At 40.4% G+C, this 27,406-nt stretch overlaps 1 protein-coding gene across 1 annotated transcript in view; it reads left to right on the plus strand.

The window, feature by feature from the left end:
• Positions 1 to 27,406, plus strand: part of LOC105920222 (dynein heavy chain 9, axonemal) — a 211,752-nt gene that overhangs the window by 63,786 nt on the left and 120,560 nt on the right. Inside the window, exons 30-41 of the mRNA XM_036142589.1 lie at positions 4,831 to 4,988; positions 5,181 to 5,319; positions 9,340 to 9,627; positions 12,932 to 13,142; positions 13,238 to 13,365; positions 13,676 to 13,784; positions 15,203 to 15,350; positions 17,515 to 17,689; positions 18,542 to 18,715; positions 21,155 to 21,362; positions 23,286 to 23,451; positions 26,197 to 26,299. Coding sequence (XP_035998482.1) covers positions 4,831 to 4,988; positions 5,181 to 5,319; positions 9,340 to 9,627; positions 12,932 to 13,142; positions 13,238 to 13,365; positions 13,676 to 13,784; positions 15,203 to 15,350; positions 17,515 to 17,689; positions 18,542 to 18,715; positions 21,155 to 21,362; positions 23,286 to 23,451; positions 26,197 to 26,299 — 2,007 coding nt within the window. The remainder of the gene's footprint in view (positions 1 to 4,830; positions 4,989 to 5,180; positions 5,320 to 9,339; positions 9,628 to 12,931; positions 13,143 to 13,237; positions 13,366 to 13,675; positions 13,785 to 15,202; positions 15,351 to 17,514; positions 17,690 to 18,541; positions 18,716 to 21,154; positions 21,363 to 23,285; positions 23,452 to 26,196; positions 26,300 to 27,406) is intronic.

The raw sequence follows: 27,406 nt of genomic DNA on the forward strand, positions 1-27,406 counted from the left end.
GATGAAACTAGCGTTAGCGTGGCTATCGAGCAAGTTTTATCGGAATTACAGAGTATTTCTTTGCTGAGCTAACGAGCCTTTACCTGCAGCAGCAAGAGTAGCTTGGCTTGTGGTTGTGTTTTCGTCGTCGCTCGTAAGAGAGCGACGACAAATCTGATTGGTTTATTTGGCCCGTCTATCACCAACATAGGCCAATCAGCTAACCAGTATTTTCGCCCCTTCCCAAAATTACTTCAACGGAAGGTTTCCAGATGGATATGCGGAGCAAATCTATCTGGCGGAGTCAGGTAAATAAGTTACCCCATATAACAATGCAACTGGCCATCTGGAAGACGTGCTGGACAAATCAGCCTACTCCAAGGAGGCCCGACCTGGCAAATCACAGGACTTGAAGGATCTTCTGCTAATTAGCCTCTCGGTGCCAACGATCATGCCCTTCCTTTGAGTCTGCAAGTGAACGTGTCAAGGATGTTGTTTGGGCAGCAAATGAAGGCTCAACACTGTTATGCTGACGGATGTAATGTTATTCCTGGTTAGTGTACATTTAAAGAGTTGGAGCGGTTAGCAATCTTCACAAGTTCGAATGGCTCCAGTCTCTTAACCTTTCTCAACAGTGTATCTGCTTTTGCACCCCTGTAGGGTTCATGCACTGTCATTTGACATAAAAAACATGTACTCTATGCGCTCATGTGTGTCTGTGCATGTGTGTGCCACAGCTGTCTTGTTTGTTTTTGCTCCCCCCACCCCCCCACCCCCACCCCTTCCCCGTGTTGGTATGACTGAGCGATCTGTAGTCGACTAGTCATCCATGAAGAGATGTTCCTTCTCTTTCCAGCTGTCGACTCGCTATCCTCTTTAACCCCTCACATGTTAAATTCATAAGCAGGGATTCGCGCTTTCGGGCCAGGACACAGAGAAATTCCCCCCCGATAAGTCATTTAGTCATGATGTAGGCGCCTCGGGAGTTCACCCGACCGGTAAACCCTGCTCGATAGCATGCTCACATCCGTGTTCAAAATCGTGACCGTTCATAAAAGAAAGGTGCGTGAAGCATAACAGTTTGACAGGCTGTGACAAACCGACTGTGGGACGTGCTTATATTAATGCGATGCTAATACGTGAGAACTGAGGGTAACATTTTGCTGCATTAATTAATAGTTTATTTCACTTAGGTTGTGAGTTGCTTCCATAATGAATCTATGGTGTCAAACGGGTCATTCCATAAGTTCAATTCACTGCAGATGTTCACACACATTTTACATGGATTTGTGTGCATCTGTTTTGGTTCTTCTTCTCAGTTCTTGTTAAAGTTTTGTGAGAGCCACAAAATTAGGATCAGACTGGAGGTGTCAGCTAAAATGACTTAGAGGTACTCTGTTGTTAAAAAAAAGGCTTGTTTTACCCCAACCTTAATATAGGACCAACTGGAAAATGGGGTCGGAACCAACAGAAACCCAAACAACTCACACACCTAAGAATAATATGCATAATGGATTAACTAAAGAAAGCACACACTAGGAAACATAACAGCAAAGAACGTCAAAAGACATAGACAAAAGAAAATAAAACCTGGAGATTGTGAAACTATGTTTTTTTTTTTTTAGGAAGTTATTTATTGTAAGAGCTCAATTTCTTTGCTGTTTTGTTTCAGTTATGTTTACTATGAGAATCTACATTAGCCCTGATTTTCTGATGTTTTTGAGGCTCAGTTGTTCTTGCTGGTTGTTCTGGGCAACCAAATGCATATTTTAAAATGTGAAAATTCTAGAAATGTATCATTATTCTGTGACTGACATATTTGGTCATAATTAAAATGATGATCTTGATAATCACAATTTTAGGGCTTGGAGTGGACTTGTGTGTCTTTATGTGGGCCTTGACTCGACTGGAAAAACTAAAGACCTACTAGTTTGAACCAAAAGAGCACTGGAACAATGACTCGACGTCCAGCCTCTGCAGACTTCAAATGCATGCCACGTTTTTCTGCTTCACAATTTCCAGTTACTTTGTGCTTGACTAAAACATAAACTTTCATTAAATTACATACTTGACAAAAATGCAAAAAAAGGGCAGTCATATAAATACTTTTGCAATTCACTGGACAAACAGAAAAACTGCTCCCTGTATGTATGGTTTTCGTCATCTATTAGCAGGTTTAAATATACCCATGCTGTATACAGCGGTAAGGAAAATTAGGAAAATACTTTTTACGACTAAGTAACTATTCATATTTTTGTTTTTTTTATTGGCTGCAGAAGGCTTAATGATTTTATTTTATTTTATTATGTTCTCAATTCCTTTTTTTTATTCTAACCACAAATCAAATTGTACTTTTAAGAGCGTTAGCTATTTTTATTTTTTTTTAAAAGCATTGGAACTGGGACAATGCAGCATTAGGAATGACAGAAAAGTATTTAAACATTATAATCATGATTTTTATGCAAACGTTGTAGCCTATCCTTGTAAAGCTGAGTTTTGAGGTGCAAAGATGCTCAATCAGTAAATGTGAGAAAATCAATAAAATACTTTGATGGTAACACATGAAAAAAATCAGATCTATGCAGGTCAGTTCTTAACATGCCAAAGTATCCTGTAAGTAACCTCAACATAAAGTACCAAGTCAGTATGCAAAAACTACCTTGAAAGTAACTTGTAGGTGACCTGAAAAACCCTGAAGGGAAATACACTTCAGCGACGTATAACACATCTAAAAGTTCATCCCTATTATTTTATATCAAACAACTCACCGCAGCGGTGTCTTGTTAGCGGACATGCCTCCAGGGCCTTCTGTCCAACGATTCTTGTTGAACCGGGTCTATTTAGAATTTTCCCCACCTTTGTTAACACCATCTATGGCTGTGTTCAGCCTCTCTAGCACAACGTGTCAGATGTGCTAAAGGTTCCAAATGAGCACGTTGGAAGTCCTGATGTGTGCACCGCTGCAATAGATCCTACTAAAACTCCTTAGACCATCAAATGTACACGTCTCCATGCTGCAAAAAGGAGATTGTCCATGCCTGCAAATACCAAGTCGATATCATTTACCCAATCACTGGACTGGACCCTGAACCAACCAACAAGAGGGAGAGCAGCTTCTCCTTCTTGGAGAACCTAAGGTCCCTTAATTGGTCTGAAGACGAGATGCTGCAAACGTTTATTCACACACTGGTGGGACGTGGCAATGTTTTCTGTTGCTGTGTTTAGGGCTTTTGACTCAAGGATAAAAAATGGCAAATGGCTGAACAAGGCTGTACAGAAACCCAGTTTGGGTCTCTGCAGGAGGCTGGGCCCTCTGCAAAATGCAACAGCTAGGGACCCGTAGAGGAAGGTGGAAGGTTTTTCTCCACAGCCTCCTGCTGGGCGCAGGATGCCTGGAAACTTCTTTCTTTTTCTACTTTTAAAACAGCAGTTAAGGACGTTTTTTTTTTTTGTCTCTGTTGCAAAAGGAATATTTATCATTTCTATGAAGAAGTATTTAACACCTTACAGATGTTTTTTTTAACTAAAATGTCTGAGCTCATTGAATAGATTTGGGAAAAAAATACAACACAGTTTTCAAATTAGTGATGACATGTAGTTGGAGTAAAAAAGAACTATCCAAAACAGCCTCATCATGTGGGAAATATAACTGCCTGCCTTGTTAAATTGTAAACTAACTAATTAATCAGTCAGACGATTTTGCTGATATTGACTGAAATCTTGCTTTCATGTCTACTCTACAAAAGAGAAACACAACCAGGTTCATCCTATATTACAGAGAAGGTAAGATCCTGGAGAATATAATCATTTGGGGCGGATCTCACGGCTGATCCAGATAAATGGTTGTAGTGCCATGCGGCAGCGACAAAAGTTGAACATTGTTCAACTTTCTTGTCACGTCGCAAGCCCGCGTGTGCAAAAGTTCACATGCACAGATTTCGTTGGTCGCTTGGCTGGCGGAGGGCAAGTGATTGTCGCCTCATGGCTAAGCTCCATGGGAAATGAATGGAGAGCGAGCGACGTCGCTCCCCATGTATCGTGCACATAAAAAGTACTTTGAATCATCTTGTGACTGAAAAGCGCTTTATAAATAAACTTGTCTTGCCTTTAATGCATATCTCACATTTACCACGAGACAAGAAAAAAAGTCCTAACGATCCCAGAGGCCTCAGGGAAATATTGTGTTGACTGGTGAGACGAGTGTGCAATTCTTTGTAAGTTGTGAATTGCTTTTCATCTGACGTAAAACTAAGTCAGCATGATCAGTTTTTTTATTGTATTTATTTATTTAAAGTGATAGGACCATGAACTCTGCATCACCTTAAGCAGGCTCATCATAATCGAATATGCTCCATTGTGGCTCAGTTGAAACTTCTGCAAAGAAGAGCTTAATAAAATGCCAGCGCACCAAAATTTAAAGGACTTTTTTTTCAGTTATCGTACAAACTGGATGGAAGATGGAAGAAATTACTTTTCCACATATGACCAAGGCTGGATTAAATACACTTTCCATTTATGAATGAGGCATCATTTAAAATCTGCTCTTCATATTGATGTGAGTTATCTTTGTCTGACATCAAAATTAGCACGATGATCGGATTCATCTGATCTGGGTTTCTTGTAAATTCAAGCCTACCTCACAGTTATCCACTGAAAGATGGACTTCCCCAGAAAATCTCCAACTTTGATTGAACTTGCCATTGTGAAGGCCGAGCACAGCGTCACCCTTCAGACAATGTTTTGGTTAACTTATTTCTAACCTGCCTTAAATGTGAGCACAGTTACAGATTTGGTTTGGAACATGAGAAAGACGACTTTTCTTTGGTCTATGTGGGTTTTTTTTTTATGCAGGTTAAAAGCATCCAAGATGCCATCCGTAATAAGAAGCAACGATTTAACTTCATGGGAGAGGAGGTGAATCTCTGTCCTTCTGTGGGGATCTTCATCACCATGAATCCTGGTTACGCTGGTAGAACGGAACTTCCGGAGAACCTTAAGGCTCTTTTCAGGTAAATCTAAAATAATCCTAATTCCACCCTCTGTCTAAAAATCTCCCTCATCACATCAGATTTGTCATTCAGCCAGTATATTAAGGCCCTTAACGTGGCACTTGATAGTTTGAATGTTGACTTATTAAACTGAACAAATAAGAATGACCAAAGCTTAAAGTGAAGTACCTTTTTTTTAACATTTATCCACAGACCTTGTGCCATGGTGGTGCCAGACTTTGAGCTCATCTGTGAAATCATGTTAGTGGCTGAAGGCTTTGTCAATGCCCGGATCCTCGCTAGGAAGTTTATCACCCTCTACACACTGTGCAAGGAGCTGTTGTCCAAACAGGTAGTTACTTTTCTCTCCCCGGTTTGGCTGGAAAGCATCATTCTACCGTATGGGGAAAGCATTTCATGTAAACAAGCAAGTAGCTTCTGCAGTGGTTGTCAGATTGTCCAGGCTACCCTGAAAAACAGCAAAAACAAAGAAGCAATTTAGTTAAAAAAAAATTACACAAATATATATCAAATATAATTTTACACGAAAACCTGGGATTTATTCTTATGAAAATAATCGGTACCACTTTACAATAAGGCACCCCTTATTGATGGCTAAAATAGTTTATAAATATGTTATTAATCTGTAAACGGTTTTTAACTCGTTCATAACTGTTTATTATCAAATAATTGAGGGCGAGCAAGAGACAAACCGGTTTGTGCTTATAGGGCAGTAACTTAGTCTGAAATGTTTAATATAAGCAACTCTAGATGGAATCTTGTTGTGTCTCTGCTCTGTCTTCTGTAACCCCCAATCGGTCGAGGCAGATGACCGTTCATACTGAGCCCGGTTCTGCTGGAGGTTTTTCCTTCCCGCTAATGGGTGGTTTTTCTTCCCACTGTCGCTTCATGCTTGCTCAGTATGAGGGATTGCAGCAAAGCCATGTACAATGTAGATGACTCTTCCTGTGGCTCTACGCTTCCCCAGGAGTGAATGCTGCTTGTCTGGACTTTGATGCAATCAACTGGTTTCCTTATATAGGAAATGTTTGACCAATCTGTATAATCTGACCCAATCTGTATAATATGATTGAACTTGACTTTGTAAAGTGCCTTGAGATGACATGTTTCATGATTTGGCGCTGTATAAATAAAATTGAATTGAATTGAATATAAAGTTTAGCAGATTAGGCTCACTATTTGGCAAGAAACCGGTCTGTTTTATATCTTGCTTGCCCTTAGTGAATGCATAATAAATACGTATGAATGAGTTATAATGTTTCATTAGTAACTTATTAACAAACTGTTTATTAGTCATCTATAAGGGGAGCCTTATTGTTAAGTGGTACTAAATAATCTACAGCCTTATATGTTTAATCATGTTGTGCGGTGTGTTTTAAAATATCTGGAGGAAAGCATCTAAATAAATACTGGACATCCATTGGCGTTCTCGTGGCTGTTTCTGCTCAGCCAGTCATTGTGACTGTTTAACACTGGATAAACAACATTTCTTTTCCAATCAGTGTTGTTCAGATTTAGCTGAAACAAAGACATTACAGGTCAGGCGTGGTTACCCTTTATCATTTGGTAACAATTCAGCTCTCACGACTATTTTCCATAATAGAACATGAATAAATGACTTTATGTATTTTTTTTTGGTGATGTAGAACTGAAAAAAGTAGCTGTGTTAACAAAGTTTTGCCAGTTGTCCTTAGGGCTTAAAACTGAGAAGGATATTCAGCATTTTCTATCAATAAGCTTAACATAATACTTTGAGTTTTACTTAGAAAAGTTAAAGAAGGAAAACCCCTTTTAAGTGGGAAAAGAAGTCATAAACAACTTAATATAATAGTTAAAATATGGGCAGGATTCATATCCCGCCCATTTTTTAACAGATTCTCTGTGTTGAAAGATGCACTCCATCAAAGCAAAATATATATTACATACTGGTCAGATGTGTGTGCTGTGTCTGGGTCCCCTATTTCTGATTTCAACTCTTCAGTTAACACGATAAAGATGTGCCAAATGAACTGTGAAACGCACTGTAGCTTTCACAGTTTGATATTGTAAATCTGATATTGATTTAAATATAAAGCACATGAGTTCAGAGTGGTTGGTTTTCATGGCTCCTGCGGGTAGAATTTCTGTCTCAGGTATTTAAAATCCAGTTTTTGGTTCTCGCTACAACTGAACAGTACTTTGAATCATCTTGTTACTGAAAAGTAATAGATAAACTTGCTTTGCCTCGAACTCTGCAGTTCCTGCTTCTTATCTTTCTATATGTTTCAAGGGCAAATATGAAAAAAAATGTTGGAGTATACAACAAACCCTTCAACAGTAGAGCAAATTATATGGATTTTTTTTTTTTAGATTTGATGTTCTTGTTTTTAAATCACTACATAATCTTTAAATTAAGCCAAGCTAACTTTATTTCTAAGCACTTTAAAAACAGCACAGCTGACCAAAGTGCTGAACAAATATGTAAGGCACACTTGATTAACACATAAAAGTAGTTAAAAGTAACTACAGTAACAGACAATATAAGAAACGGAGAAGATTTTATAAGCAACTTGAGTAAAACATGATATACAAAAATAAGAGATGTTGTAAGAAACTTGAATAAAAGTAATAAGGTCAGCTCTGTCATGCTAATTAGAAAAGGTGGGTTTTCAGAGCAGATTTAAAAATACAGTGCCTGTCGTCAAATAATGACGCTTGGTCAAGAACTGAGCCTTGTGGGACCCCACAGGAAAAGAAAGCAGAAGATTTAAAATCTACTACGCTGAAAGAAAGTCCTTTCAGTCAGGTTAGACCTGAACTGGTCAAGGGCAGTTCCTGGAATGCTCATAAAGGGCTCTAAGCAAGAAATTAAAATGTGTGATTCACAGTGTCAAATGCAGCTCTTAAATCCAATAAAACCAGGATCACGCAATATACAGTCAGTTACTAAAAGAGTGTAGTTAAAAACCCTGAGCTTAGTCTCTGTTAGTCTGCTGTATTAAGTCCATCAACTGTGCATAGACAATTTTTTTACATACTTTTTGAAAGAAAAGGCCGCTTGGAGTTGGCCTAGGCTTGGCTTTTTAATCAAAGGCTGCACTATGGCATGTTTCCAATTGTTTGGAAAAGATCAGGCTACTGTGGCTCAGTGCAATCAGATGTTTGAGGGTTTGATTCCAGCTTTGCCCTGTCAGATGTTGATGTACCACTAATCAGGGCATGGCACTTAATCCCAAATTGCCTTCTGATCTGTGTTTCTTTGAATGAAAGTATGTGAATGTGTCTATATAAAGCACTTTAAGTGGTCTATAGTATGGCTTGGAAAGTAGAGTAGGAAACTGAGACCATTTATGTATTAATGTTGCTCCAGGCATTGGGCGATATGAGACTCTTATCGAATTATAATCTAGAGTAAAACTACCATGGGTACAGGAATATTTTAAATAAACAGTTGCATTTTTTGTCATTTTTTTCATGCATGCATCTGCCAAGAGAACAGTAAAAATGCCATTTAAATCAATTCTGTTTTATAAAAGGAAGAGTGACAGTCAACATTGACCAATGAGTGCTTAAAAACAAAAATGAGTACATCTAAAGAAAAAAAGCGGCCATCTTGTTTTATTACACCACTTCCATCTCTCCTGGATTTCCTCAAATTTTCCATCCTGTAATCTTAGTGATTTCCAACAAAGCGGATGTATTCCTATTGTCTCGTAGAGTCGGACCAATCTTGCTTAAAACATCTTGTTTTAAAGACTTACCTAGATGATTAATATTATTCGGTCGTTTATGCTAAACAAATGGGAGAGAACACAACTTAGTTATTAAAACGCACGTTGTGAAAGAAATGGGACATAAAAATGCTTGGATTTATAAGTAAATATCTGATTTAAAATGTCCTATTAATCATAATACAGTATTCTCAACACTGGGAGGTTAACAAGCTGACATTAGCAGGTTAATAAGTGGGGCTATTTACTTGGGTAGAGGCTGCAGCCAGCTAATTAACAGTCACGCCGTTCCTCCTGATAAGAGGTGAGGGTTGATGCTGCATTAGTTTATGTACCTCAAACGTCAGTGTTTTTATTTTTCCAAACAGCCAAATTTGTCTTCCTTGTAAATAAGTGAAGCAGCCTTTCAGCCGTCCAGCAGCTGGTTGGCAGTGCACAGCAATAGGTAGGGGTGGGTGAGCGTTGTGTTACACTATCCTCTGGTCACTTAAGAAGATTTTAATGGTTGGAATGGTGTCACAGACCATTTTAGCAGTGCGAAAAGCGTAATTTTTAAAACCACGATATCAGTAACCAACCTATGTCTACATCTGACCCGTGCATTTTCCTCCACTTACACATTTTCATGGCCTTCCACGCAGGATCACTACGACTGGGGTCTCCGAGCCATCAAGTCAGTGTTAGTGGTGGCTGGCTCTTTGAAAAGGGGAGACCCTGGACGAGCTGAGGACCAAGTGCTGATGCGAGCCCTGAGAGATTTCAACATTCCAAAGATTGTGACTGAGGACATGCCGGTTTTCATGGGACTGATAGGAGATCTTTTTCCATCCCTGGAAGTCCCCAGGAAGAGGGACCTGGACTTCGAAAAGCACGTAAAGCAATCCATTCTAGACCTGAAGTTGCAGCCGGAGGACAATTTCATCCTCAAGGTACAGGAAACCGAGCTTCATCCTGTGGTTTTATTCCGTTTTAATTACAGCTGAAAGAAAACGTTGGTCTTTGGGAACTTTGACACTAAATCACATATGAAGGAAAACTTAATTAGCTGCTGTCTAAGATGTCCAAACAGAGTTCCCAAATGTAGGTTTCATCTTTAACAACTTTGACAGATATTACAGTCGCGGTGCTTTCATTTAGATTTATCCTGGTTCTCTCCAAAAGCTATTTTCCTCATGTCATAATGTTCCACCGAGAAATACACATTAGTGTCAAACAAGGGTGCAGCATCTGGATGAATTGAGCAAATATTGCCGAAAGCCGGTTGTTAGCCGCAACAAGAGTTCAGGTGCCGGAGCTGACGACCTAATTCCAGTCATTATGTCACACACCGATCCAAATACACACACACACACACACACAGGCAATGTATGTCTCAGAGACAGGACCACGCCGGACCAAGGGAAATAAGTGCAATCTGCCTCGGGTCAAATAGACACGGGAATCACATAATAACACTCTATCAATGGAGGCTGGCGCTGCACCATGCCACTTAACCCTGGCTCTGTGAGAGACCGCGCCGAAATAAACAAAGAGGAGCAGAAACGGAGCAAGGACGGCGGTGGAGGAAGAGAGAGAGCGAGGGAGAGAGAATGGCAGAGCGGTCAATAACGAGCTTCCACCCTCAGAGCTTGAACTTTTCCTGTCTTTGCTCGGATGCCCAACCTTTTGATTTCACTCCAAGCAGGGGAGAGCCAGTGTCTTTAGCATTAGCCTGGGCTAGCATTGGGCCTCCCCGGATCAAAGCGCTAATCAGGCGAGCCCTTTGAGAGCGCAGAGCCACCTGTGTTCTAGTTGAATTGGTGGGAAGTAGGAAGCGGGTCGATGGCATTGATCATTTAGAGCTATCTGTATAGTTTGAGTGAAAGTGGGGAGTGAACCCTTTCTTTCATTTTCTCCCCTGTAGTCATTGTTCCTCTCCCTGTGGTGTCACTGAAAATGTTATATTGAATGTGCTCTGGTCACCAGGGTGAAAGGAAGGATGAGGACTATCAAATGATGGATGGATGGGTGATATTTTGGCTGGCATAGACCATTTTATTAAGCCACAGAATAATGTTTACCATCCAGCAAGACACAGTGCTGAATAAGCTGGACTCCCCTCATCTTTTTTTGTAGTTGGCTCTTTTCTGATTCAGTTACTCTGAGGTAGAATTCAGTACAGTTATCAGGGACATATCTGGTAATGTGCACAATGTTTGGTGTCCTCAGTCAAAGTGATGGGTGATCAATCCATGTCAGAAGGTTGTACTCCTTGAACCTATATACAGGACTGTCTCAGAAAATTAGAATATTGTGATAAAGTTCTTTATTTTTTGTAATGCAATTAACTAACATGAAATGTCATACATTCTGGATTCATTACAAATCAACTGAAATATCGCAAGGCTTTTATTGTTTTAATATCGCTGATTATGGCTTACAGCTTCAGAAACCCAAATATCCTATCTCAAAATATTAGAATATCGTGAAAAAGTATACTAGTAGGCTATTCAGCTAATCACTTGAATCGTCTAATTAACTTGAAACACTGCAGGGTTTCCTGAGCCTTGAAAAACACTCAGCTTGGTTCAGTAAACTAAATCACAAGTATGGTAGTGGTTAAGAGACGACATAAGATTCTCACAGTAACTGGTGTACTGACCATGGCATTACTGTCCTTGATTGGCCTGCCAATTCCCCTGACCTGAACCCCATAGAGAATTTGTGGGGTATTGTGAAGAAGAAGCTGAAAGACACCAGAGCCAACAATGCAAATGAGCTAAAGGCCGCTATTGAAGCATCCTGGGCATCCATAACACCTCAGCAATGCCACAGGCTGATTGCCTCCATGCCACGCCGCATTGATGCAGTAATCTGTGCAAAAGGATTCCCAACCAAGTACTCAGTGCATTGATGGACATTTTCAAATGTTTGATTTTGTTTTGCTGTTATATTTTTTTTTTACTTGGTCTGTGGAAATATTCTAATATTTTGAGATAGGATGTTTGAGTTTTCTTCAGCTGTACGCCATAATCAGCGATATTAAAACAATAAAAGGCTTGCAATATTTCAGTTGATTTGTAATGAATCCAGAATGTAGGACATTTCATGTTTTTTAATTGCATTACAGAAAATAAAGAACTTTATCACAATATTCTAATTTTCTAAGAGAGTCCTATACACATACTGGGACCTGTTGCAGAACAAGGCATACAACTCTTATGTCCTGCAAAGAAAAATTATCTCATAGCCGTTGTAACTGGCCTTTCAGGATCTGGGAGATCGCCACTGGTTTGGTGTTGATGTCCAGGCCGATTGTCTTTTTTGTTTTTCTGTCACATGTTCTGTCCTGTACGGTTCTGACAGCTTTAAAAAACATTAACAAATATGGTGAGTCTAGTTGCCATATATCTAAAAGTGGGAAGAAGGGTATAGTGTCACTGTTGTAGAATTTACTTCATGCTTTTTTAAGGGAATAATGAATTATAAAGGGCATTATAAACCGGCTCTACCTGATGCCAGGTAATTACATTATACCCAAGTTGTGACCCTCGCAGAACTTTGCCAAGTGTTGGCAATGCTGCCTGCTACATTATGTCTGCCTATTGACCTTCACCTACTCTTTTGACTATCACATGGTATGCCAACTGTCTAGACTTCCATATAGTTAAATACCTATCACCGCTCTCCTTGTGCACTCAATGCAACTGCATTCATATTTTATAATAATTTCTTTAACTGTTGTCAGTGAGTCTGTTTGGATACAATGTTTTTAGGGTTATAAGGCTTATAAAGCTTAATAAGTCTTCCAAGCAAATTAGGTTGCTGCTTCAAATCGCAAAATCTTGTGTTTTGATCGTACAAGCTGTCTTTCAATGGGTAGTGTGTACTGTTAATTGTTTAAATTTACATGCATCCATGTATGTTATGTTAATCTAGCAGGCCTCATTCAGTCAATGCCCTGTCAACGAGTAACTTTCCAATACCACATGAATGGCACATTAATTATACAGTAACGTGAGTTTTGACATTTGATGCTTTTAGAAGTCCCCTGCTGTCATTTGTTCTGCTTCATGTAGAGAGAAAGAAGGCGCTGCGCTGTACCTGACTGCTGCATTTTGCTCTCTTACTCTGCATGAAATGAATGAGATTAAGAAGAATACACGTCACAGTCTTAATGAAATACTGGATTATTGTGGAAAAGGATTCCTGGTAATAGGCCTCCATCGTAATCTCCCCTTGGCTCCCTGTTAGGTGGTGCAGCTTGAGGAACTGCTGGCGGTCCGCCACTCCGTGTTTGTGATTGGAAACGCGGGCGCCGGGAAGAGTCAGGTGATGAGATCGCTCCAGCGGACCTATCAGAACATGAAGCGTCGGCCCGTGTGGGCAGACCTCAACCCGAAGGCCGTGACCAACGACGAGCTCTTCGGGATCATCAACCCGGCAACCAGAGAGTGGAGAGACGGTGATTACCATGTCCTTCAGAAAGAGCATTTGATTAGCGCAAAGTGTTTAATGACGTGCCTCGAGCACCCTGAATGTGAACTCATCTTCTCGCAGGGCTCTTCTCCAGTATAATGCGTGAACTGGCCAACATTAGTCACGGCGGGCCTAAGTGGATTGTTCTGGATGGAGACATTGATCCGATGTGGATTGAGTCACTCAACACAGTTATGGACGACAACAAGGTTTGAGAAAACCGTGTGCATGTTTGCAAAGGCTGAACTGTCTGTTTTGTATCAGATAATAGCAGAACGAACGACCTGCGAAAATCAAGGTTGACTCATCACAGAGAGTGGAAAACTATTTTGTTCTGATTGGATCTAATGATAGTCGACAGTGTTTGTTTGTATAATGCTAAGTATAGCGGTAAGAGCGGGTGTCATGATCAATGTTCAAGTGTTTTAACAGAGAAACAGGAAGGCAGCATTTTTTTTACTTTCCAGTGGTATTCAACGAATGCATGCTGTGTGAAAGAACCTCTTCTCTGTCTGTTAGGTGCTGACTCTGGCCAGTAATGAGCGCATCCCTCTGAACCCCACCATGAGGCTGGTGTTTGAGATTAGCCACCTTCGCACCGCTACTCCTGCTACTGTATCTAGAGCCGGTACAGCAGCTCATGAATACCTTTCCATGCTTGCTTTTCTTCCGCTCGTCCAGTTGAATTTGTCATCCAATCTAACGCCTTGTGGGCTCAACATACAACTCCTTTACAGACGTTTTGCATCCAAACATTTTACATCAGAATCCCAAATCCAAGTGTATTTAAAGATGAAATATGTTGTGCGTAGACAGGAAACTGTGAGAGCATGTGAGAAGCCCACTCTACCGTTACGCCAAACTCTAACCCACCTCAAATGCATTTTATTTGGATTTTATATGATTGACTGTGACAAAGTAGGGCTTAAATGGGAAGTGGAGGGGAAAAAACAACAACAAAAAAAAATTAACAAATAAAAACCTTAAAGGGAGTGAAACACTTCTGAATCATCAGATAGGCCTGTCTCAAGTATAATAAAGCCTCTAACAGATTGTTTTAAGGGATTGCCATGCGTTTAGCTTCATCCAGCTTCCTAATAAGTCTAGTTAACTTGTCTTTCCTCGCTGGAGAAAAGCATTCCCACAGTATGATCCTGCCTCTACCATATTTAAACATGGAGATAGTTTGTTCAGACTGATCTTCTGTGTTTCACACCACACATAATGATTTTCATGTAAGCCAAAAAAGTACAAATCTGCAGGGGCGGTTCTAGACAGGGGCCAACAGGGGCCAGGGCCCCTGTAGAACTGTTCCTGGCCCCTGTTATGGCCCCTGTACTAAAGACATGATATTCAATTTCTTAGGATGATAAATGCTGACAAAGATACCGTGACTGACTGGTCATTTGGATCAGTTGTATTTTTTACGTTTATGGTTTTACCCAAAAATAAAATAACAAAATTATTAAAAAATAAATGTAAAAAATAACAATAGTTGAAAAATGTAGCTGTTTCACATTAAGCTCCCGTCGTATTGAGAAAAGATCAGGGGTCTGCAACCTGCAGTTCCAGAGCCACAATTGGCTCTTTGGCTTACTTAATATATTAAACGACGAAATGTTGACCTGTTTAGGCTTTTTTCCCCCAATCGTTTGTTCTTTGACCCTGTGAAAAAACACTGGCCCCACCCTGGCCCCCCTGCTAAATTTGCTCTAGAACCACCACTGGTTCTCACCTTACCCGAGAACCTTCTTCCACATACTTGCTGTTTCCCCTATATGGGTTGTAGCAGACTTCAAGCATGGCTGTCTTTCAAGAATAACTTTCTTCTTGCCATTTTTCCATAAATGCGATGCAGTGGGCTTAGTCGTTGACTAACAGTTGTCATGTTGTAGATCATCTTTTTTTTTTTTCCCCACTCCACAATTACGCAAAATTTCTGTCTGTTATATAAAATCTCCATTATAGAGTATGTGGTTATGACATGACAAAATGTAAAAGAAAAGTATTAAACATGTTGCAAATCTTGGCCACTCCTCTGCCCAGGCATTCTGTACATAAATCCAGCAGACCTTGGGTGGAGCCCACAGGTGTCCAGCTGGATCGACAGGAGGGATGTCCAATCCGAGAAGGCAAACCTGACCATCCTCTTCGACAAGTATCTTCCCTCCTGCTTGGATGCCGTCAAATCAAGGTAGCTAGCGTTTCCTGCTGAGATGGGAAGGAACTGTTGTCATGTTGTTGACACCAGAGGTTCCTGTGTGAAGTGGGCGTGTTGGACAGGGGGGGGGGGGGGGGGGGGGGCAAACGGACAGTGACTCAGAAGAACTGGATGTGATCCTACAGTCTGTACAAGGACCATTTGCATCCTCTGACACCTTCACCATCTTTGCTGCTGGAGCAAACAACAGGAAGCAGGGGAGTGATGAATGTATTGTACTCACCAAAATGTCTAAATATGCACCACAGCTCATAAATTTGTCATCTGGTGTTTCGGAAGAACATGATTAAAATTCTTGGGTTCACGGAGCTTTTGTTCATTCTGCGAGATCTGGAAGGGGAGTGTGGGGGGGGGGGGGGGGGTGGCACATTACATACAATTCTGATCAAAAGTTTTTGTAGTCTCAAGATGAGCATGATTGTCAGCATAATTTAGGGATTTTAATGATTTGGTGCAATAGTGCTAGAAAGATATCTCAACATCCTGCTGTGATTTTAAGAAACAAGAACTGGGCAACTGGTTGCAGAAGTTTAAACTGGTTATGCATATGTATATTATGTATAATATGTTCATATATATATATATATATATATATATATATATATATATACTCACCGGCCACTTTATTAGGTACACCTGTCCAACTGCTCGTTAACACTTAATTTCTAAGCAGCCAATCACATGGCGGCAACTCAGTGCATTTAGGCATGTAGACAAGGTCAAGAGAATCTCCTGCAGTTCAAACCGAGCATCAGTATGGGGAAGAAAGGTGATCTGAGTGACTTTGAACGTGGCATGATTGTTGGTGCCAGAAGGGCTGGTCTGAGTATTTCAGAAACTGCTAATCTACTGGGATTTTCACGCACAACCATCTCTAGGGTTTACAGAGAATGGTTCGAAAAAGAAAAAACATCCAGTGAGCGGCAGTTCTGTGGGCGGAAATGCCTTGTTGATGCCAGAGGTCAGAGGAGAATGGCCAGACTGGTTCGAGCTGATAGAAGGGCAACAGTGACTCAAATAACCACTCGTTACAACCAAGGCATGCAGAAGAGCATCTCTGAACGCACAGTACGTCGAACTTTGAGGCAGATGGGCTACAGCAGCAGAAGACCACATCGGGTGCCACTCCTTTCAGCTAAGAACAGGAAACTGAGGCTACAATTTGCACAAGCTCATCGAAATTGGACAATAGAAGATTAGAAAAACGTTGCCTGGTTTGATGAGTCTCGATTTCTGCTGCGACAGTCGGATGGTAGGGTCAGAATTTGGCGTCTACAACATGAAAGCATGGATCCATCCTGCCTTGTATCAACGGTTCAGGCTGGTGGTGGTGGTGTCATGGTGTGGGGAATATTTTCTTGGCACTCTTTGGGCCCCTTGGTACCAATTGAGCATGGTTGCAACGCCACAGCCTTCCTGAGTATTGTTGCTGACCATTTCCATCCCTTTATGACCACAATGTACCCAACTTCTGATGGCTACTTTCAGCAGGATAATGCGCCATGTCATAAAGCTGGAATCCTCTCAGACTGGTTTCTTGAACATGACAATGAGTTTGCTGTACTCAAATGGCCTCCACAGTCACCAGATCTCAATCCAATAGAGCATCTTTGGGATGTGGTGGAACGGGAGATTCGCATCATGGATGTGCAGCCGACAAATCTGCGGCAACTGTGTGATGCCATCATGTCAATATGGACCAAACTCCCTGAGGAATGCTTCCAGCACCTTGTTGAATCTATGCCACGAAGAATTGAGGCAGTTCTGAAGGCAAAAGGGGGTCCAACCCGTTAATAGCATGGGGTACCTAATAAAGTGGCCGGTGAGTGTATATATATATACACATATCAGAATTATTAGAGAGCTTGTTGATAGCTTTAAAAGGTTTGTGGTTGACTTGCAGCTTCCCATGGAAAACGTTAGTCGGGGCATGTAGAAATAAAATAGATTGTATTTGTTGTTTCATCACTTTACTCAGGAAAGATTCATACTACTGGCTTCCAAATAAATTAGATAGTAATTACATATATGAAAAAGTTCATGTTAAGTTCTTTGTTAAACTTGTGCATTTCTTTCCTGCCTGAGGATCACAGGAAGTGTTTTGATTCCATGACCAAATGTGTCTTTCTTTGGTCAGGTTCAAGAAGATCATCCCGATCCCTGAGCAGAGTCTGGTCCAGATGCTGTGCTACCTGCTGGAGTGTCTTCTGACCCCAGAAAACACTCCACCAGACTCTACCAAGGATCTTTATGAGCTCTACTTTGTCTTTGCTGCAATCTGGGCTTTTGGGGGAGCCTTGTTTCACGACCAGGTAGTGTAGACATCTGCCCATGTGAGATGCTTATTAAATGGTTGCATGAACAAACAAAAGAAGGATATAGCTGTAGGGTTTATTCTTAGCACATCTTCTTTTATTCACTCATAACTCGAAAGAGTTTTGATTATTTATTTTTTTACTATTATTTAAGCATCCCTGGCTCTTATGGAACTTGACATTGTCTGTATTTATGAAAAGTCATTTGAATGTCATTTTCTCCTGGAGAAATAGCAGGGCTTTTTTTTCCCCCCATAAAGGCATAGATCTCCATCTAAAAATGAAATGGACTGCATTCCCGCTCAGAAACACACAGGCTGGGCTGACTGAATTTAAATCAGCAGGAGAGCCGTGGCAAGCAGTTGCTTAGCAATCCAGTTAGTTCAGTACAGTAAGCGCGTCCATCTAAGTTATGGGATAAAACTGCTTTCCCCTTGGTACAAATGTACTCCACTTTATTTTCCCATCACAGATGCATTTAAATGCTAAGTGGTTTTATTGACTGGAGAGGCGGTGGTGAATGGAGGAGACAGGTATCAAGGGTTGGGAAGAGAGAGAGGAAGGCGGGGATCTGCCAGCCAGCAGGTGATGAGACTTCTTCCCCGCCTGAATCACATGGATGGATAGATAGGTCTGCCATCTCTCATTTTCCACCCTTCAGCTGCTGCAACTCCATCTATGTATTGCGGCCATTTATTTGTCCTTTGGTTTGTGTTCACACCAGTGTAAATCAAACGCACAGATCCATAGCCGCTGTATGGAGGAGAAAAAGCGGAGAGGAAGTCATTTTATAGTATTGACCGCTTGCCACCCTCTGTGTCCCTGTGCGTGTGCTCTGTGTGAGTGCAGCTGGTCGACTACAGAGTGGAGTTCAGCAAGTGGTGGGTTGCCGAGTTCAAAGCCATCAAGTTCCCATCGCAGGGCACCGTGTTCGATTTCTACATCGACCCAGAGAGCAAGAAGTTCGAGCCGTGGTCCAAAATGGTCACCAAGTTTGAGATGGATCCAGACGTACCTCTTCAGGTAAATCGTAAGCCAGGCAGTGCTGTGCCTTGACTCTAGATGTGTGCGCTGTTACCTTTCCTCTCACATTGTCTGGATCATTCTTTCTAAGTTTGTTGCTCATCAGGAGCTCCCATCTAGTCTGCAGAGAGGATGCTTCTAAAGGTCCCTCATAGTTTCCATTTCTTCTGGAGGAATTGAACACTATTTCCACTTTTGTCCTATGTTGTACAGTCATAGCTACATTATGCTTTCTGTTCGGCCCTTTGACCCAGCCACCAAATCAATATCTACCCAAAAAAAACACTAATACAGTCCCTTGAAAAAATTACTTGAGCTTTTCCACATTTGTCACATGACAACTGAGAACTCCAATGTATTTTACAAGAAGTTTATGTAATAGGCCAACTCAAAGTGGCGCATAATTGTGAAGAGGAAGGAAAAGAAAACAAGGTCTTTAAAAATTTAAATCAGAAAATTCAGGGTTGCATTTGTATTCATGTCCCTGTACTCTGACGGTCCTAAATAAATCTGGTGCAACACGTTTCCTTGATAAACCATGTGCAAGGTCCAGAGGTTTATTAGAAACCATTTGTGAAGAAGTGGCGCCACAAAGGGCACGGAAAACGGCCGCTGTGTCACAGAAAGAGTTGTGGAGATGTTTAATGCAGGGCATAAAACTATGCTGCTGACATTCCGACAAGGAGGGCATTTTTCAGAGAAGCATCCAAAAGATCCATAATAACTCTAGAGAAGCTGGAGAGATCCACATAGGAGACAGAAGGATGTTTACAACAAAACTAGCATTCATTCACTCTACAAATCTGCCCATCGCTGAAAGAAACCTAGATTAATTGAGGTTAGTAGTTAACACAAAACAATATGCAGGGAATTCAACAAACACGTGGAAGATAATGCTTTGGTCAGCTGAGACCAATACTGAAGGAGGATAGCACTGATGCATTCGATCAAAGTATGTTAATGACTTAGTCAACGTTTAGATTTCAATCCAATTAGGAATTTGCCACAAGATCTGAATATTGTTGTCCAGTCATCATATAACCAAGATGACCAAGCTTGACTCATTTTGCAAAGAGGAAAAGGCTAAATTTTAGCAACATGACTCTCACCAGATGGATTTCATTGCGCAGAGCTCCACACATCCATCTGGTATGGCTCCATTGGAGATGTATTTTAGAAGGAAGGGCCTTATCAAAAATCCTTGCATATGATTGGATAAACTACTTGTCCGTCATCTTTACCAAGCTGCTACTACAACCAATCACATTGAACCATCCGTGACGCTGACGTTAGGGAAGTTCGAGCCCTTGCTAAACCCGATCAAGAGAAGGGCGAAAACATTGTTTCCAGCAACAAAAGCTGTTCTCTGGTGTTCTTTTAAATAATTAATATTTGGTAGATTGGACAACGCTGATGAAATAGCAGCATCAATGTTACCGCTTGCTTCCTCGCCGTGAGCCGCCATTGTTGACTGAATCCAAGCAGTCCCTTCGCTGATACGTCACGTCTATGAAAATCCCGCCCGGCGATCCTGATTGGCTCGTCCATTGTATGTGCTAGCGAGTCCCGATGGCAGCGAGTCCAGATGGATGTGAGGAGCCGTGTGGAGCCGTGTGGAGCCGTGTGGAGCTCTGTTGAACGACATCCATCTGGCGAGAGTCAGGTTAAAATTCTGGTGCCCGGATGTGAAAAGCTTAGAGAGACATAGCTAAACCAAAATTCCTGCTGCAGCAGGTATTTTGTTATCAAGTTACAGTTCTTATCCAGTTCTTTGTATTCGTCTATTGCATAAAATCCCCCCACCCCACAAAAAAATACATAAAGGATTGTAAATGTAACTTGGTAAGATTTGATTTGATATTCAGTAATTTCTAAATGAGATCAGTATAAAGCGTTGGAATGATAGAGTAAACAGTCTGGTTTGTGCGAGAACCTGAAAGCCCAGCAATGACTATAGTCGGATTCTGGTCAGAATGCCAATGCTTACTCTTCTTCTTTGAAGCATATGCAAAAATATTAATACAGTTACACATTAACATTGTAGTTATCTTAAAGAGAAAGTCTGGGCTGGCACAATTACATCATATGCAGAAAACAAAGAGCAATAACAGAAGAGAAATAAGTAAATAAAGCTCTTTGCCAGGTTCAGTCTCCTCTGCATTGTATTGGTTAAATATTATCACACTGTCTGTATACCTATGTACCTTGGTGGCTCAGCTCCTCTATTTCCTTCAAACCTTTTTACAAAATCCTCAAAATATATAGGCAAACCACTGTACCCTCACTTTAATGTACATCAGGGACAACACTTGTGCACTATTATTTATAGTTAGGTTATTTACATCCAGACAATGGTGTTCCAGTCCCAATCTTAACTATTCTACATGTTCTTATTGTGAGTATGTTCTCTGTATGTTTCTGTATCACTCCTGTGTACAGGCGTGTCTCGTTCACACCACGGAGACGGTTCGGGTGCGTTACTTCATGGACCGCCTCCTGGAGCGCCGCAGGCCAGTCATGCTGGTTGGGAACGCTGGCACTGGGAAGTCTGTTCTAGTTGGGGACAAACTCGCATCATTGGACCCTGAGAAACACATGGTCAGAAACGTCCCCTTTAACTACTACACCACGTCCGCTATGCTGCAGGGTAGGTATGAGTGCATTTTTTTATTCAAGAGAACACAAGGCAAACAGAACATCTTTCACACTTTCCTGCATTACAAATCCAAACCTCAATTGATTAGTTTTATTTTTATAAAATAAAACTCAGCATAACGTGGAGTGGAAAAAATTACGCATGGTTTTCAATTCTTTTATAGAAAAAAATCTGAAGTGCGCTGTGTACATTTGGATTTAGCTCCCTTTACTCTGATGCCCCTAAATAAAATCCTCTGCAACCAAATGCTTTTGGAAATCTTCCAATCAGCACTTATTAATCCGTTAATCTGACAATAAAATGACTGCAAGGGTATTGAATGACCATAAAACCACTGAAACAGGGCAACTTTTTAAACTAATCATGGAAGCAGCCAACATGAAGATGTAGATGTTATGGACAGATGAGAGCGTAACTGACATGTTGGCCTTCATGTCAAACACCAGATGCGGACAAACACAGCACTCTGAGCACGCCATCCCCATGCTGACACGCAGAAGTGACAGCATCATGCTGTTACCATGCTTTTGAACAAAAGAGACAGGGAAACTGGACCGATTGGAAAGAAAAACATGTTTTCCCCGGTGTCACTGTCCGCATTAACGTCACTTTGACATCCGCACTGGCTACAATCAACACCTTTAAAAAAAGACTGAAATTTGTAGCTGCTCACTTGGATCTCTCAAAATTATTTCTGGAGAAATAATTATACTTCTGAAGAAGTATAATTCATTATTTTTAAAACTCTAAGAACACTGCCAGCCACAGTGGTGGTAGCATCATGCTATGAGTCGGTTTTGCTTCCAGGTGTAAAGTGGAAGGAATATTGAAAGAAAACTACCTCCAAATTATTTGCATTTATGTCAAGATAGAAGTTAGATTACTTAAACATGCAATGATCTGAAACACTCACCAAAAATGCTTTTGGATTTTATACAGGAAGTCAAAATTAGCCATATGAAAATGCTTTCCCAAAGCTTTAACCTAAGCTCTATTGACAATGTATGGTCCGAGCTAAAAAAAAAAAAAAAAAAAGCCAAATGCCTGCTGGTGGCTAGAAAAAAGCATGGCTTGGGTGCAGCTTGCCATGGGACATTTAACCAAAAATCATTGAATTTATTGTGGCTTTTCTCTAAACTCCCAAATGTCTGAAATATACGCTTACACATCCGAACTCATGTGTAATCAACCTGTATTACTGGATAGACTGCACACTTAAAAGGCAAAAAATGAAATTCCTGCTCCTAATGTAAACCCCTGATTGGATTCACCATTGCTTGAAGGACACTAACAGATGGAAACAACAAGCTGATAATGAAAAAAGTCAACTAACTAACTGACAGGGTAATCAGGGGGTGAACAGAACGTGTAGAGGAAGTCTGCAGATAACCCTAGGAGGACGGCGAGTAACTGGGGTGCACCATGAAAATTTATTTAAAAATAATATTTAAAGGGAAGACGATTAAATTAAAATAAACTCCATCGAAAATACAGAAACACACTAAAACCAAGAAAGATGCAGCTATTAGCAAGCAACACTTATTAATCAAAAATATTGATTACTACTGACCCTGTCACATAACAGTTTTTTCAAAAGCAGGAAAAAGTGCTCTGTCCATTTTGAAGCAGGCTAGCTAAAACGGCCAATCCCCTTCAACACCATAGTTGCTGTAAAAGCCTCACAAAAGCTTATTAGCAGGTCGAACGCTTCACACGGCTGACACCTTTCCAAGTAGTTTTACTTTTAAAGCTATAATATAAAAGCAATTCACTTGATCTTCTCTGCATACGTGTTATTTGTCTGAAGTGTGTGCTGTTTAATGCGTGAATCGTTTTGAGAAACCTTAAAAGGTGAAGCCAGAAGAGGGGGAAAAAAGAGAAGGGCATTCTGTAAAGTCTTGATCTCCCACGCAGCTGTGCTGGAAAAGCCCCTGGAGAAAAAAGCGGGGCGCAACTACGGCCCTCCTGGCAGCAGAAGACTGATCTACTTCATAGACGACATGAATATGCCGGAGGTGGACGCATATGGCACGGTGCAACCTCACACACTCATCCGCCAACACATGGACTACAACCATTGGTAAGACCAAGTCATTTAGCATTCACATTTGCAATTCATTATATGCACTGGCAAGCTCAATTACACACAAGTGCTATTTTATGAGGACATATAACTCATATAAAATGTCGTGGCAAAAATGAACATATACCCTCTGTCACTGTAGGGCTTTACGTATTAAGGCACGAAAATGAACTGGTCTTTTTAAGGTCTAACCTGAAGTGTACATAAATGCATAACAGTCTTAATATATTTAGTAAACTAAGATTAAGACAACACAAAAAATGCACAATCAAACTTGTTTCCTTATTGAAATATGAAATGCATTAATTCATTTTTACATTTCTTAATACATCATACAATCTCTGTCTTTGTGAAAGAGCATAAAACAACGTATTTCCGCATGAGAACACATATTTGTAACGTGTAACAGCATTTGTTACATCTCTGCCGTTTTTAACAAACCAAACCGAGTGAAAATCAGGTATGAATTTGGGGAGTTATGATTATTTTAGCTGGGCAAAATGCTTCCTCAGTACAAATAAATGCACTGAGGGGCACGTGAAGGACCCATCTAAGATGGCTGCCCTGCTCAGCTCCAATAGGCAGCGTCAGTGCTTGTGGTGTCCATGTATATAATGTCTATGTTGACCACCCTCAAGTCAGAGGTGCAAAAGAAATCTGTGATATACTTAAAATCTTTAGTTTGACTCAACATGTTAAAGAGCCAGCAGACATATTTTGGACTGCTGCTCTTTCTGGCCACTTTCCTTTTATCTTTGAAAGCATCTTTTACACAAACTCAAGCAGCAAAATAGATATTATAAGAAAAACACATTTTTAAGGACAGTCCCACTGAAGCCATTCAACAAGTTTATTCTTCTACTACTTTTGCCCTGTAACTCAGCATATGAGCTGGTAGATCATTTTATTTCTAAACTTTACGACGTCATTGATTCTATTGCTCCAATTAAAGTGACTGTTGACTCTGAGGAGAGAAGATCTGCTAGGCTAAATGCTCCACCAGTCAGAAGTTAAAAAGAGAGTGTGTTTTTCTTGTCTTGTTCCATTCAGGGCAGTTCAAAGAACTTCGAATGGTCCTATTGCTGAAATGTGTTATACAATAAACATTGAGCCTTGAGTAGTCAGTGTGACTGAAAAAGTGCTTTATAATCTCTGTTCTTTTGTCACTTAACATTAATACTCCTTGTTGTCAGCGTCAAGTAATAAAATAAACTCAGATCACTCAGACAGGTTGTCTCTGACCTCCTCCATGTAAGAGCTTTAAAAAGCTTTACCCTGCATTCAAGAGGAAATCTCCTCCTACGCCACTTTATCGTCACCTCCAGCTAACTATTTGGGAATGCAACCACAGAAAAATAAATAAATAAAAGTCTCTCTTGTAGGAGCTGCGTTGCTTACGGAATGTCATACAGTCATATTCAATAAATTAGAATATTACAGAAACATTCATTTATTTCCGTAGCTCGGTTTACTAAGGAAAACACATCGTATAGATTAAAACAGACTGATGTGGTTTTAAAGACTTTTTTCCTGTTAACTGTAATTTTTCCCCACCGCCAACCAATAAAAACACGGCATTTATTTTATAATATTGCATCAATATTATAGTATTGTATAGTATAGTATAGTATAGTTCTGCTGCTATCACCAAGTCATGTGTGTATATACAGTATATGTATATCTATCTATCTATCTATCTATCTATCTATCTATCTATCTATCTATCTATATATATATATATATATATATATATATATATATATATATATATATATATATATATATATATATATATTTATAGATAGATAGATAGATAGATAGATAGATAGATAGATAGATAGATAGATAGATAGATAGATAGATTATTGCACATTAGTTATTACAGTTATGGTTATAGTTATAGTCCAGTATTATATACATATATCTATCTCTCTCTCTCTCTCTCTCTCTCTCTCTCTCTCTCTCTCTCTCTATATATATATATATATATATATATATATATATATATATATATATATACATGTGTATGTATGTAATACTGGACTATAACTGTGCTTCTGCTGCTTGGGAATGCACCCACATTCCCAAGTATGTATGTATGTATTATCTAAATAAGTGTAAATAATAATAATAATAATAATAATGATAGTAATAATAATAAATAATCATCTTTTGCATTTTCCATCTTAACTACATTGCTTTTGTTAGACCAAGAGTGCATTATATTAGGAGAATTATTTGTTTTCAGTCTAAGCTGCTAACTGACTCTAGTATTTGTGAAAACTATATCCTCTTTTCAGTATTCAGGGAGCTCTCAGCATCAGTATCCGTATGCTGCAACTTTTATGAGAGTCAAAAGTTACATGTAAAAGCCGGCCTGTGTGATTCCCCGTTAAAAAAGGGGATTTTGTTGCTCATCTCTCTGACACAGTGAGGCCATTATGAACACGGTTCCACTGCGTCAGACACCGGCTGACTGGATTAGACACGGTCAGCCCATTAGAGATATGCTTGGAGGACTTCAGGTATGAAATTGAGAGGAAGGAGGGTGCCTCCAAGACACGCCAGCTTAAGTGGAAGCTGAGGCGTCCGTATCAGGGAGGAAGTACAGGGGAGAGGAACGTGTGTGAGCGCAGGCAGATGTCTGTGTTTATGTGCCAGCAAAGCGGTTGAATAAAGATTTTTCTCTCTCCCTCTCTCTCTCTCTCTCTCTCTCTCTCTCTCGCTCTGTGTGTTCTGCAGGTATGACCGTAATAAGCTGCTTTTGAAAGAAATACACAACGTTCAATACGTTTCCTGCATGAACCCCACGGCTGGGAGCTTCACCATTAATCCCAGGCTGCAGGTAGACAAACACATTTAGGATGTTTCCCCAGAACCTGGTGTGCTGGTTACACAATAAACAGACAAGGTTACATATGCTCCATTTCAGCTTGCACATGTCTTATAATAGGCAGGGGGAAAATCCAAGCTACCTAGAAGTATATAATCTCATTAAATAATTAGAGCTGTGACTGAATGTATGTTATTTGTGAAGGAATTAGGATATTTATTCACAGCTTTGTGAATTTAATAATGCGTGTCCTACTTTACATACATTGTTTAAAAGACAACATTATTGTATCTTATCGTGGCTATAAAAAAAACTTAATTTTTTTTCTTTGTTTTGTTCATTATCTGTTCTGCCATCATGTGATTGGTCAAATAGCCAATTATTTTTATAGTCTGAGCTGTTTGGTTGCCGTGTCCCTGTGAAGGCAACATTCAAACACGTCACCTGCCCACTTCATTATTTGCACCTGTTAAATTGCTTTTTAACACAAATCGTCCAATCACACGACAGCGACCCAATGCTTTTTAGGCAGCTCGTTGGGACGGCTGACATCTTGCTGGAGTCTGCTCTGATTATTTTTAAAACTGCCGATCTGCTGGGATCCATCCGTCAGATTTAAAGACGATGGTCAGAAAACGACAAAATAACCAGTGAGCAACGGTGGTTTTGGATGAAAATGCCTTGTGAATGTTATATATTGGAATGGGCAGACTGGCTTGGTAAGGCAGATATTGTAAATGTTAGATAGCCCCTCATTACAACCAGGTTTTACAGAACGCCATCTTTGAACCCACAACACGTCGGCTCTTGAAGCGGATGGGAGTTAATATCAAAGCAGGGTTCCGTTGTCCCTCGGTATTTTCAGTTCAGGCTGCTGCTGCTGGTTTAATGGTGTGGGGGATTGTTTCTTGCCGCACTTTGGGCTCCTTAGTAGCGATTGAACATGGCCTGCCCGAGTGTTCCCTCTGACCATTTCCATCCCTTTATGACCACAGTGCGCCCAGCTTCTAATGGCTACCTGCAGCCCGATAATGATCCATACCTGGAAGCTCGGGTCATCTCAAGCTGGTTTCTTGAACATGATGATGAGTTAACTGTACTCCGGTGGCCTTCACAGTA

This window comes from Fundulus heteroclitus, chromosome 10, assembly GCF_011125445.2.
Source record: "Fundulus heteroclitus isolate FHET01 chromosome 10, MU-UCD_Fhet_4.1, whole genome shotgun sequence".
Lineage (NCBI taxonomy): Eukaryota > Metazoa > Chordata > Actinopteri > Cyprinodontiformes > Fundulidae > Fundulus > Fundulus heteroclitus.